Raw genomic sequence first — 12,248 nt, forward strand, 5'->3', positions numbered from 1 at the left:
GCCTGGCGAGGTCCTGTCACCCCTGGTTTGCATGGGTGGGGGGGTCCTTGGGCCTCCTGGGGAGGGCATGGGATACTTTGGTTGTCCCATGCAGACTGGGGAACTGGGGCCACATGGCAGAGTGCCCAGCACTCAGCAGCATTACCGTATCCATGACTCACAACAGGTTGATGAAGGCAAATGCTATTTATAGAACCTTTTAATTGATCGGGGTGTATGTGCCGACTCCTGGGCATGCAAATAGTTCCAGCCAGTGGGTGTTTCCTCTGAGTGAGTTTGGGGCCAAGGGCACTCTTGTTCACCTGCCCTACATCTATAGGGCTGGGTTGGCTGGAGGAGCCTGTCCCCTGCATCCCCTGCTCAATGCGTCTCCATTGTGTTCCTGGGGCCAGGTCCTGGTTTGCTGGATGTGAGAAACTGGGCTGAATCTAGGCCAAGTGCTTCCTGTTAATGGGGTTTTATAGTGTCATTGACTTCTCCTCATTTGTTGCCCTCCTTCCAGGAACTGCATCTTCCCAGCAGGGAATAATGGAGCACAGGGATGCTCTGGTGGCATCCTTGGGCTATGGGGGGACCCCGTTGTGTTTAATCTCTTCCTTTTCCTCACCTGGACTTTGACCACAGGGTCGGACTGAGGGTCCTGGGTGAAGGCAGGAGGGCACGGGTCCAGCTGGCTGCAGGGGATGGTGGTGGGATGGAGCGGGTGTGGGAATGCTGCCGGATGTGTGGCCAAGTGCTGGGCTGTGATGGATGGAGGGGGCTGGGGCAGCGGCAGGGATACAATAGCTCTGGTTTCAGCAACCCGCCTCCTGAATGCCTGAAAAACAGCTGATGGCCATGAAGGGGGATGAAATGGGATTAGCTGCTGTTTCCAAAGGGAGCGTGTCCTGCAGAGCCAGACAATGTGCCCGCTATCCCCTGCTGCGTGCCTTGGTGCTCCACCCTGGTGTAGGCTCCTCAGGGCTGGGGTGGGTGTACTCAATGTCTTTGGGGTATCCCCCACAGCACTGTGCCCCAATGGGGTGGATCAGGGTTGGGGTTCAGCCTGCCCATAGCATCCCAGGGGGATGATGCCCTGTGGACCAAGGGATCTCACACTGCCTGTTTTGGGATGGGAGGATGTGGGGCCATCCCATCCCAACATCAGTAACTCTCAGTCCCCACAATGGCAAAGCAAAGCTGGAGGTGTGAGGCCCTTTGTGGGGTGGGTAGCTGCACATCCCCATGGTGTGGGGCTGCAGGTGCCATGGGGCTGAGTGTGGGGATGTGGGGCACAGAGAGCACTGGGGGCAGAACCACACGGCCCCATCTGCAGCGCTGCCGGGGTGTGTGTGTGTGTTCAACACCGCGCTCGGTGGAGTGAACTGATGTTTATTTTGATAATGAGTTCTCAATGCACTCACAAACTAATAAAATCAACTCATTAGGGTGGTATGTTTAATTCAGAGCTGTGCTGTTGGGAGGGACCTCCCCATCGCCTGCCAGGGAGCGAGGAGCACCCGGCCCCTTTCTGTACAGAGAGGAAGGTGGTGGGTGCCTTCATCTCCCTGTGTTCTCCCTTTTGCTGGCTTGCAAAGGGCTGGGGGGGGGGGTTGGGGGATGATGGCAAAGGGCTGAGCTGTGCAGTGGAGGGTGGAAATAAGGCTCGCTCTGTGCACGGGGGAAATAAGCACTCCACCTGGGGCGGTGGCAGAGCTGCTCGCTTGGCTTCTCCCCATAAGCTGCACGTCAGGCTGGGATCGCTGGGCTGCCTGCAAAAGCCCCTCCGGCCAGGAGAGCCACAAGTGTGTAAATAAGTGCAATAAGCAGCATTCGCTTCCCTGCCCTGGAAATGCAGGGTGTGTGTGTGTGTGTGTGTTGGGGGGGATGGCTGGGCTGTGGCCGTTCCCAACCATCATCTTCAAATAAAGATGGGAAGCAAAGCTTTGGAAAAGCAAAGCTTTTTCCTAGGGGAGAAGAAGGAAAAAGTCTGTTTGCAGTCATGCTGCAGCTATTTGTGTTTAAAGTGAGCAATGCAATGACTAATTAATATTTCGGGCAGGAAAAAAGATGGCCAGGCAACACCCTAATGCATCTGCGCCTGCCTGTTCCCCTCTATGCAGTGCCAATGGGGACAGAGATGGGCATGGGGCACTGTGGCTCTCACTGCTGTTGGTACAGACTTTGGGTGATGCTGTCCTGCTCACTATGGGGCTCGGGGGGGGGGGCAGGAGCTGGCCCAGCGTTTTCCATCCTGTGGGGCTGGCGGCTGAATGACGTCAGTGCCCTGGGAAAGGCTGAGTGGGGTTTTTCTTGTGGTTTTCTGCCTTCTGTTTTTCTTTCCCCCGTCGTATTTTTTTCCACTTGGGAAACGCCACCTCGGTGTGAGTCTGGTGGTGAGACTGCAGAGTGTCTGTCTGTCTGTCTGGGTGGGTGTTTATAGGGCGAGGGCTGCACTGTGTATCTTATATGGCCAAGGGTGGGGGACACCCCTTGGGGCAGTGACACTGTATACACTGCAGAGCCCAGGGCTGTGGTTGCCCTCCAGGAACCACCAGAAGATGCACTCCTTGTGCCCTATGGGACTGAATCCAGCCCGCAGCCACGCTGAGCTGTGTTAGGCTTATGTGCTGGCCATCCCACATGGGATGTGCCCATCCTTTCCCTTCTCACTGTTCTGGAGCTGCTCCTGGGGAGCCGGCCGTGCTGTGTTGAGTCACTCCCTGGGTGTCCGTGACTCACAGCACTGACCCAGATACGGAGGAGCTGTGCAATAGCAGCGTCAGGAGGATTTGTGGTCTCGCAAGGAGTTTGCTGGGGAAGGACTTTTGACTGCTTTGGAGAGGTCCTCAGCTAGGGACGGGGCTGTGCCATGCAACAGCAGTTCGTTGCCATCCAGCTCTGCACCAGCTTGAAACCCTGGGCTGGGGGGGGCTGTGGTGTCTCCATCCTGAGCTCCATCACCTTGGGGACCATGGCTGCAGGATGGCCCCAACCTGCTGTAGTGTCAGATGCAGAGGACTGTGTGGCTAAAGCAGGGAAGGGACTCTTGGAGGTGACTCCTGTGCTGATGCAGGCTGACAAGGCAGCTGGATGGGAGTGCTGACGTGGCCATGGGGATGCAGGGGGTGCTGGCACAGAGCAGCCTGTGCAGGGGGAAGGGGACACTGCCATGCAATGGAGACCAGCTTGGCTTTGCTATGTGCAGGGGGGCTGGTGCTGGTGTACTGCCCACACTGGGGCCAGGTGCACCAAATATTTGATGCCATGTAATGGGCTCCGTGCTTTTGGGGCCAGGCTGTGTAGATTTGGGGTTGGGATCAGGGCCAAGCAGTGGGGTTTGTGCACATGGAGTTGAGCAGCATTTTGGAGCACAGAGCTCTGTTTGTTACCCCCCCAGGCTCATGGGTTGGGAGCACACAACGGTGCCGTGTGTGTGTGTGCTGTGTTTGGGGTTCCCATGGGGGGAAATGTTGTTTTTTCCATCCAGAGCTGCCGGTCCGGGTGGGCAGAGGGTGGGTGTGTGAGGAGGGCAGGCAGGGACGGGCACACAGCCCTGCTCTGTTCCTGGCCGTGGGGCTGGATGACGTGCTGTGCTGCTCCCTGGGTAGGGCTCACAGCTCTGGGAACATTTGGAGCTTTACCTGAGCTATGTGTGCACTAAAATGCTGGGTCCCCATTGCTGCAGGGGCACGGAGGGCTGTTCCCAGCTGCTGCCTGTGCACTGAGTATGGGATGCTGAGGGACAGTGCTGGCATTGGGCAGTGGGGTGGTGTGGGGTGGAGGGGATGTGGGCTGAGAGCTGCATGGGGCTCAGAGAGGTGATCCTAAGGAGAGGTGTGGCTTTGTATCCAGCACTGCTGCTGGAAGAAGAGGGGTCCTCAGCAGGCAGTGTGATGCTGCAGGGTGTGCCATCCCTTGTCCTCATGTCCCTCGTCCCCAAGAAGCCGTGCCCTGTCCCCAGTGGGGCTCAGGAGGCCACTGACTCCCTGCAGCCCACTAAGCCAGGCTGCGGAAGAGGAGCTTGTTATGGAGCCATCCTGCTTTTAATTAACAAATTAAAATCCTCGTTAACAATCCAGCCCCAGGGCTGTTGGAGGCTGGGAGAAGCTGGAGCGTTTGTTATGGAAACAGCAGTTAATTAACAAATAAATAAATAAATGTGGGCCTGGAGACAGATGCAGGAGGAGGGAGTTCGGGATGGCAGCGTGGTCAGGAGATCCCCATGGCATGGCTGGAGGTGGGCACCCATCCATCTGTCTGTCCTGGGGGTGCCATGGCCTCTCTGGGCAGCATTGGAACTGCAAGAGTGAGGAGTTGTGTCCTGCCCCGTGCTGGCTGTGCCATAGTGGATCTGTCCCTGTGCTGTGCCAGTAGGTCAAGGCTTGGGGCACCACTGAGACCCCCACCATCACAGCCCCTCCCTGCCCTGGAAACCCCTGTGTGCATCCCCAGGAGTGGCTGTGTGGCTCTGTGACCCCACTGCCTGCCTGTCCTGGGGCTCTGCAGGGATTTTGTGTCAGGAGAAGGGAGGTGGCAGAGCCTCCGGCCATCCCAAAGCATCACCTTTCCGAAGGCTTAATGGAAGGAAGCACTTTTAAAGCAAATCCTGCTGCCCATGTCACACGGCAGGAGCTCTGCTCTGCTCTGCGGCCGCTCCAGGTCTGCCTCGCACCTAATCCAGTTAACACACCTCTGCAATCCGCTTATGGCATGTACAAAACCCCAGAATCTCCTCTGAGGGGATGCTCTGCCAGCTCCTGGCTGGGCACGGGAGATGGCACTGGGATGGTTCCAGGTGTGGTGTGGTTTCAGGGTGCAGGGCTATGACAGGAGTATAGGTAGCTCTGAGTGAAGGGGTAGGGTTCCTAGGGGACACAGGGGATGTGGCCAGGGGGTGAGATTCTGACCTTCTCTCTTCTTGCTGCTGTTGGGGAGGGATGAGGCTGTGCAGTGTGCTGCGTGCTTGCAGGACCTATAAGTGGCCGAGCCTCTGAGAAGCCATTTAGTGGCCGCGTCACCTCCCCCCATGTCCCCTTGCACCAGCAGAAGTTCCTGTGGCTCCTGCTGCAGCCAGACAGCACAGAGAGCTCCGAGCCCCTGCGCTCTCTAAATAATGCAGGGAGGTGATTGCCATCCGCCAGGGCTGGGAGTAAACACAGTAAATGGCTGAGAAATGGAGCGTGCCTTTGGGGAGCCACCTTTGCGCTCCATTCGGCCACCCCCTCCCTCCCTGCATCCCACACAGGGGACAGGGATGTTGGGTGGGGGGGGAGGATGGAGCAGAGCTGCAGTTTCTGTTGGAGCATTGGAAATTGCATTTCACGGCCGAACGGGCTGGGATACCAACTCCTGCACCGCACGCCGGGCGCTCGGAGAGGAGATAAGATTTGATTAAGAAGGCCGCTATTAATTTATGGCAAGTACACTCATGATAGCGGAGAGGTTGCTTTTAATTAATAGCCAGAAGGAGATTTATAAAGCTCTTGGTCTCAGCGGGGGGAGAAGGGGAGGGAGGGAAAATGCAGGAAAGGGAAAGGAACAAAGTGAGTCGCGAGGATTAATGGACACATCTGCAATTAGAAGGCGTTTTATTAGGAAAAAGGAACAAAAAAAGACTTTAAAAACACCCCAAGGAGCAGCACTGGGACTGAAACAGGTGGGGGTAGGAGGCTTTGGGCATGGGGTTGTAGGATGATGTGAACTAGCTGCTGCCTGGTGCTTTGGGGCACCCAGACCCTTTGCTGGTGGCTTTTGGGACAAATCTTTGCTCACCAGGTGGGTGAGGTGAAGGCTGTGATGTGCTGGGGGTGGCACAGGGTCAATGTCCCCATGGGTGAGTGGTGCTCTGTGGGTGTGCGTCCTTACTCCTGCACTGGAGCCCGGTGTGAACCCATTGCCCTGTCCCTAATCTGGTGAATCAGTGAGAAAGCTGACAGTGCAGGGTGGTGCTGGGGCACAGCTCAGTCAGGGTGCCCATTGTGTCCCCATCCCCTCCATCCTCAGCTCCATGGCACGGGCGCACCGAGCTCCACGTCTCCCCAGGTGCTGGCAGTGCTCGGCATTTCAATTCCATGTTTGCTTTTTATCAAGGGGAAGAGACCTCGTCTCAGGAATACTAATGCTCCCAGCAGCATGGGGAGTGCTGCTCATCTACCAGCACCTGCTGGCACTGCATGGTCACCATCACCATCCCTGGAGGGGGCTGCAGTGGGAACACATCTTGGGTTGGGATGGGCTCCATAGTGCACCCTATGGGAGCAGTGGGTTAGGGGGCAGCTGGTGGTAATGTAATGGCATAGACTAGTCCATGCATTGTCCCATATATGTCACCCATGGGTGCTGTGCATTGGGTCAGTGGGGTGGGTGGTGGTGTTAACCCCTTCCCTGCTACCTGGATCCAGCCCCCCTGTGTCCCCCAGCCCCAGATGCAGAGCGACTGCTGGGGGAGCTGCGCCGCCGATGCGTTACACAAATGAATAATAAAAACAAAGGAAAATTACCCTCTTTATTGAAACTCGTTTTATGAATAAAACAATTATTCTGGTAATTGAAAAAATGTGTCGTTAAATTAAATGCAGTGGTTCCTATTAAAATTTTAGTGGATTTCTTCTTCTCCGTTTCTTTTTCTTCGCCCCCCCTTCCTTCTCCTTCCACCCTCCCTCCCTCCCCTGCCTCCGCTGGCGGCTAAAGGCTGGTAATTATAGCAGAGGGTTTCACTTTCTCTTTATTGTTTTTTAATCTCCTCGTGCTGTGTAGCACCGGCGATAGTCTGATGCAGAAGAGATTGAGCTCCATCTCCCCTTGCTTCGGGGGGGAGTACTGAGGGACAGAGAGGGGGCTCTGTGTGGTGGCACTGCCAGGCAGAGATACCCCAGGAGGGATTGGGGACCCCCAGGGCTTGGCTAATGTCAGGGCTGGTGGTGTCAGCCCTGTGAAAGGGAATGGGGATGTGGCCCTTCCCACCCCCCTACTGTGGTTTTGGGGTGTACCTTTGGCTGTGTGATGAGCAGGGATGGGTTCAGGTGCGCCCAGCTGTGCCTTACCCTGATTAATGGTAATTAGCAGGAAGCAGGCACTGAGCTGATCAGCTTCTGATTAATGTGCTGGGGAGGGAAACAGCTTGGTGTCCCCGAGGGGCAGCGGGGTGGTGGCCCTGTGCTGAACCCAGGGATTGAGGGGGGGCTGTGGTGCCCTTGGGAGGGCTTCAGGCTGGGATCCTCTGGGCTTTAACCTCTCGTCCCTTCCCATCAAGAGGGATTTGGAGCTGGCGGGGATGCTCAGATCCCAGCTCGTCCATTACTCACTGGTATTAGGATCCATTACTGCTCTTTTGGTGAAGCTGGGGGCCGGTGCCCTATATCTGCAAACCCTCCCTGTGTTAATGCACTGGCTGTGGGCTCAGACCCAGCTCCTGGCGGTCATTATGTAAATAAAGTGCAGGGGCAAAGATTTTGATCCCATTAGGTTGGATTAGTGCCTTGCGAGAGCTTGGCATTAAAATGTCAGCGGCAGCGAAGGGAGAGAGCAAGAAGTAGTGAGCTGGGTCACCCCCCTTCCCCTTCCTGCCCTCCTTCCCTGTTACCAGCACTTGACATCCCATTATCCCGTCCATCACCACTGATGGTTCAGGTGGAGACAGCACTGCTGGTCCCCCTCCTCTTTGCTGCAGGATGGGAAAGTGCAGTTAGGTGGAGATCTCAGTGTGGAAGGGACTGAGAGGGTCTGTGCTGGGCTGGCATGGCACAGCATGGCATGGCACGGTGTGGCACTTTGCTGGTGGTCCCAGGGAGCTGAGCACCACCAGCAGATGTGTGCAGATGTTCCTGGGGCCACCTCTCCCTCTTGCTGATGCCTGTGTTTGGAAAGCGATGAATTTCTACACCAACTAATTAGTCTCTAATTAGCGAGTGGTGTGTAAACAGTCACAACAGATGGGGGAGAGTAATGACCCTTCGGTTGGGGGGATGGGGGTGTTATACCCCAGCAGTGCTCCCACCATATCCAGGACCCAGCTGCCCCCAGCTCTGTGCTGGTGTTGAGGCTGTAGGTGCTCATGAGTCCCATGCTGGGACCTCACCTCAGTCCATGTATGGGAAATTTCCGCTCCTCCTGCTGTCCCCAGTCCCTGTGCCAGGGCACAGCGGGCACTATGGGCACAGATGCCCTTGTCATGCAACAGGCAGGTAATGCATGGCTGCTCTGGGGGGACGGGAGCTGCTCTGTCCGAGGCTGCTGCGTTGACCTTCGTGGGTGGATAACGATTGCATGATCAATAGCGGAATTAGGAGACGCCTCCTCCTCTGCACCGCTTTTCACCCTTTAATGCAGAACAGATGGCTCGGGTGCTTCAAAGCGAGAGGAGACTTAGCTGCTTAAAATCAAATTAGGATCTGTGCAAACAGCACGCCGGCCCTGGGGAAGGTGCATTGGGAACACTGGGCTCCACACCACGTCACGTCAGGCATGGCACAGCACAGAGGTGGTGCTGCAATGGGGGGTGGGGAGGGTGTATATGGCAGCACAGCCCCACAGCTGGGTGGGGTGTGGAGCCTCTGAGTTCCTGCAGAGCCCAGCCCCATTGAGGGAAGGTGGGCTGAGCCCCACATCCCACTCCTGGCCACCCTGGGGCCAGTGATGCTGTGCTGCCAGCTCACGGTGTGCAATGCCTGGGTTGGAATGCAGCCTGCACACACAAGAAAGCAGAGCCCGGCCCCAAAGTAAAAACCCGAAGCTGTGATTGAAAGCGCACTTGAAAGCTGCTGGGGAATATGAATGTGTCTTTGAAGTAAAAGGGCCTCCATTTGTTAAGCAGAAAATGGAGCTGTGTGTTTCGATTTATAGTTTTACTTAGCAAATAAAACAGGAGACGAGTAAGTGTTTATGTCTTGCTCTGCTCCCAGCCCCTCCGCCCCATCCTCCTCCCCCCCCCCAGCCCTGAGTTAAAAGCTCCGTGCTTCTGAAGCGCTACAAAGGCAGTCAGGAATAAAGCAAAGAAAGCAGCTTAGACAAACCCTAGATGGGCTAAACTGGTGTCAGTACGCTTGGGAAATTGCTGGGCTGGGCAGTGGTCAGGTGCAGGGGTCTCTGGGCTGGGAGCTGCAATGGGGGGAGCACAGGGAGGGGGGACAAACTGGAATCTCCCATATCTCAGTGCTGCTGTAATAGCCTGAGATGAAGAGGTTGGGGTCCTGCTGCTGCCCTGCTGTGGGGCAGAGTGCTGTGGGGCAGCTCTCACCTTCTCTCCCTTCTCTCTCCCTCCAGACGATGTGTCCCCATACTTTAAAACGGAGCCGGTTCGCAGCCAGGTCCACTTGGAGGGGAACCGCCTGGTGCTGACGTGCATGGCAGAGGGCAGCTGGCCCCTGGAGTTCAAGTGGCTGCACAACAGCCGGGAGCTGACCAAGTTCTCCCTGGAGTACAGGTGAGTGCCCACCTGAGGATGCTCTTGGTTGGGGGTGTGTGTGGGGACCATCCCATCCCTGTGCTGGGCCCCATCACTACTGCATTGGGGATGTGTTGGTGGCACAAGGGCAGCACGAAGGCAGGAGCAGCAGATTAGCATGCCGGGAGCTGCTTGCTCTGTTTGGAGAGCAAACGACAGCGGAGCTGTGGATTTAAGCAGGTCAACATCGAGAGGAGGCATTTGTACAGTGCAGGATTAACGCCGGGCACAGATCATGTTCCCACCTGCCCTATTCAGCCCCATGCAAAGATCGATCCCACTGCCAGCCCTGCCACCAAAGCCCACATCAGATTCGCCTTGAAATTGTGCCGGGCACCTCTCGCCGTCTCTTCTGAGTGTGTGTCATCCTCTCTGTTTTAATCAATAATTCAGCCCGAGACAAGCCATTCCCCATTTAAAGGCGTTGAATCCGAAGGCTTCGTGTTGCTGTAGCAACGCAGGGCTGCTCTGGGATGCCAGGAATGCAGACAATGTGGCTGGGTGATGTCCCCTCCCCAGCACTGGGTGCCACATTGGAGACATTACTGTGTTTATTGTGTGTCTTGGAGACCCCAGGGGTGCCCCCACTGATTCCAACAGCTGCAGCTCAGCGATGCCCCAGTACCTGGGCTGACCCCCATGGGTGCTCACCCTGATACTGGGTACCCACTGGCACTGTGGACAGGTCTATTGTCCTTCATCATGCTGAGTCCAGTGATGTCAGCAGCCCCAGAGGGAGCAATGCGAGGTGTTATGGGGTTCAATGGGGTTGTGAGGTGGGGCGGTGGAGATGCAGACCACATGCATGGAGCTGCCCCAGTGTGTGCCCACATCCCCACATTGCCCTGGGGTGACCCAGCCCTGCATCCCGCAGTCCCCTGCTCAAAGTGACTGCCATCCCTTGAGCCCTCTGCCTCCAGCTCCAGCTTACAGCCAGAAAGGATTAAGGAAGGAAGCGAGAAAACAAGCAAACACACGAGGAAAACCCAAACAAACCGAGCTGCCGAGCTGCAGCTAATGAAGCAAATGGGCTCTATGCAAATCACTGCCTGGCTCTCACCCGCCTGTGCCGTGGTGGGGATGCAACCTGCCGGCATCGGCTTAACTCAGAGCGGCGTGCGCTGCCCGTCCGCGGCTCTGCGGGGATTTCATGTGTCGAGAGGAGACTTTGGATGCCTTGTCTGCAATTGAAGGCTGCCGGTGAGGAAGGCAAAGGACCAAAATTAGTTATGATGGGCATAAATTGAATTTTAATAGAGATGTAGGTGGCGCAGAGCCAGCCTGCTCAGGCAGTGGGAAGGTGGTAATTAAAAGTTAACGAGTTTAGAAACAGAGTAATCCTTGGAGAGGGGAGAGCTGGGGCTGATGGCTGGGAGTGTGGAAGGGAAGCAGGGGCTGGGGGTACCTTGGTGGTGTGGGGTGCAGCCAAAACCTCACATGGGGCTGCTATATACCCACGTGTGGGCTCTGTGGGCAGCAGGGACACCCCCAGGGACCCATAGCAGTTCACACCTTCTTGTCATCAAGGCCACTTGCCCAGGGAGCCATGCTTCCTCACCAGGTCAGTGTGTCATTGAGCCTTTGGCCTCAGCATCCTCCCTGCTCCTCCCTGCATCCCTTCCTGCATCAGCACATCCCGGCTGCCCCTCCAGTTGCTCCCAGCCTTGTGCCTTTTACATGTTCTACCATTTTGCTCCATCTAGCCATTTTCCCAGTTGCTGGGGCTCGTAGCCCCTCTACTCCATGAGCTGCCCTTGTCAGTCTGCTTGCCTGGACAAGCTTGCTCCCATGTTATAAGGAGAGGAGTTGCTCTCTCCCAATTTGGCAGCGTGTTTCTATAGCAACTGCCCTTTCCTTCCCGCAGCAATTCAGCCGCCAGCTTGCAACGGGAGCGACTCGTTGGCGTGTGGCAAAGGGCAGGTGGGGAATGGGCTCTGCAGGTCCCTGGTGCTGGGCCAGCAAGGGACAAGGACATCCCTCTGCGTGCGGGTGGAGCTGCCCTGCTGAGGAGTATCCTGGGGGAGCACCAGGGATCTGGGTCCAGCCTGGCTTTGTGAATGCATGGAGCTGTTCCTCATTTGAGAGCATCCCTGGGGACCATGTGTGTGTGGAGCCATCCCCTCTTGGGAGCATCTCTGGGGACTGCAAGCAGGTGGGGGTTGTAGGGTGGTGGGGGTCGGGCTGGTTTTGTGTGTTCACAGAGCCGTCTCCTCAGGAGCATCTCTGGGGAGCACAGGCGAGAGGGGACCACAAGGTAGTGGGGAGTCTGCACACACACAGCCATCCCCCATGGGAACATCCTTGGGGGCTGTAGGAAGGCTGAGGATTCTCTTGGCTCCACATGCAGGCAGATCTGCATCTCCCTTGGGAGCACCCCCAGGGGACGATGCACATGCCCAGAGCTATCCCCTACTTAGGAGCATTGCTGGGGACCAGAGACCAGCAGTTCCATCCCCACTTACATCCTCCATCCATGGGATGCGTGGGGATGGCTCTCCCATGGGACCCAATGCCTGGGCACCACGCAGTGTGTCCATCCCCCATGCTCTGCTTCCATGGCCTGGCACACCAGCTCTGCACTCTCCAGGGCCATCTCTGTTTCACACCATTGCTCTGGTGCCAGGCTCTCCCATGAGCTCTCTCCAAAGCCTGACTTCTTCTCGTACCAGGAATCATAACATGCAAATCAGGCGGCTCGATGCCTTTAATGAAATCCTCCGAAGGAAAGCGTTTCTCTGGTGAATTGAGGATATTTATTTCTCACAGCAGAAATTTAACATGCAGATTAGTTAGGTCTGGTAATTCATCACATGAGATTGTCCTA

General features: G+C 56.4%; 1 protein-coding gene across 5 annotated transcripts in view; it reads left to right on the forward strand.

Moving 5' to 3' along the window:
- The window catches only part of SDK2 (sidekick cell adhesion molecule 2), a 40,950-nt gene that overhangs the window by 5,472 nt on the left and 23,230 nt on the right, over positions 1-12,248 (forward strand). For all 5 annotated transcript variants that reach the window (XM_015880096.2, XM_085522967.1, XM_015880098.2 and 2 more), the window contains exon 2: positions 9,244-9,403. In XM_015880096.2, the coding sequence (XP_015735582.2) occupies positions 9,244-9,403 (160 nt within the window). The remainder of the gene's footprint in view (positions 1-9,243; positions 9,404-12,248) is intronic.

Source organism: Coturnix japonica, chromosome 23, assembly GCF_054131305.1.
Source record: "Coturnix japonica strain WE chromosome 23, WE-NBRP24, whole genome shotgun sequence".
Lineage (NCBI taxonomy): Eukaryota > Metazoa > Chordata > Aves > Galliformes > Phasianidae > Coturnix > Coturnix japonica.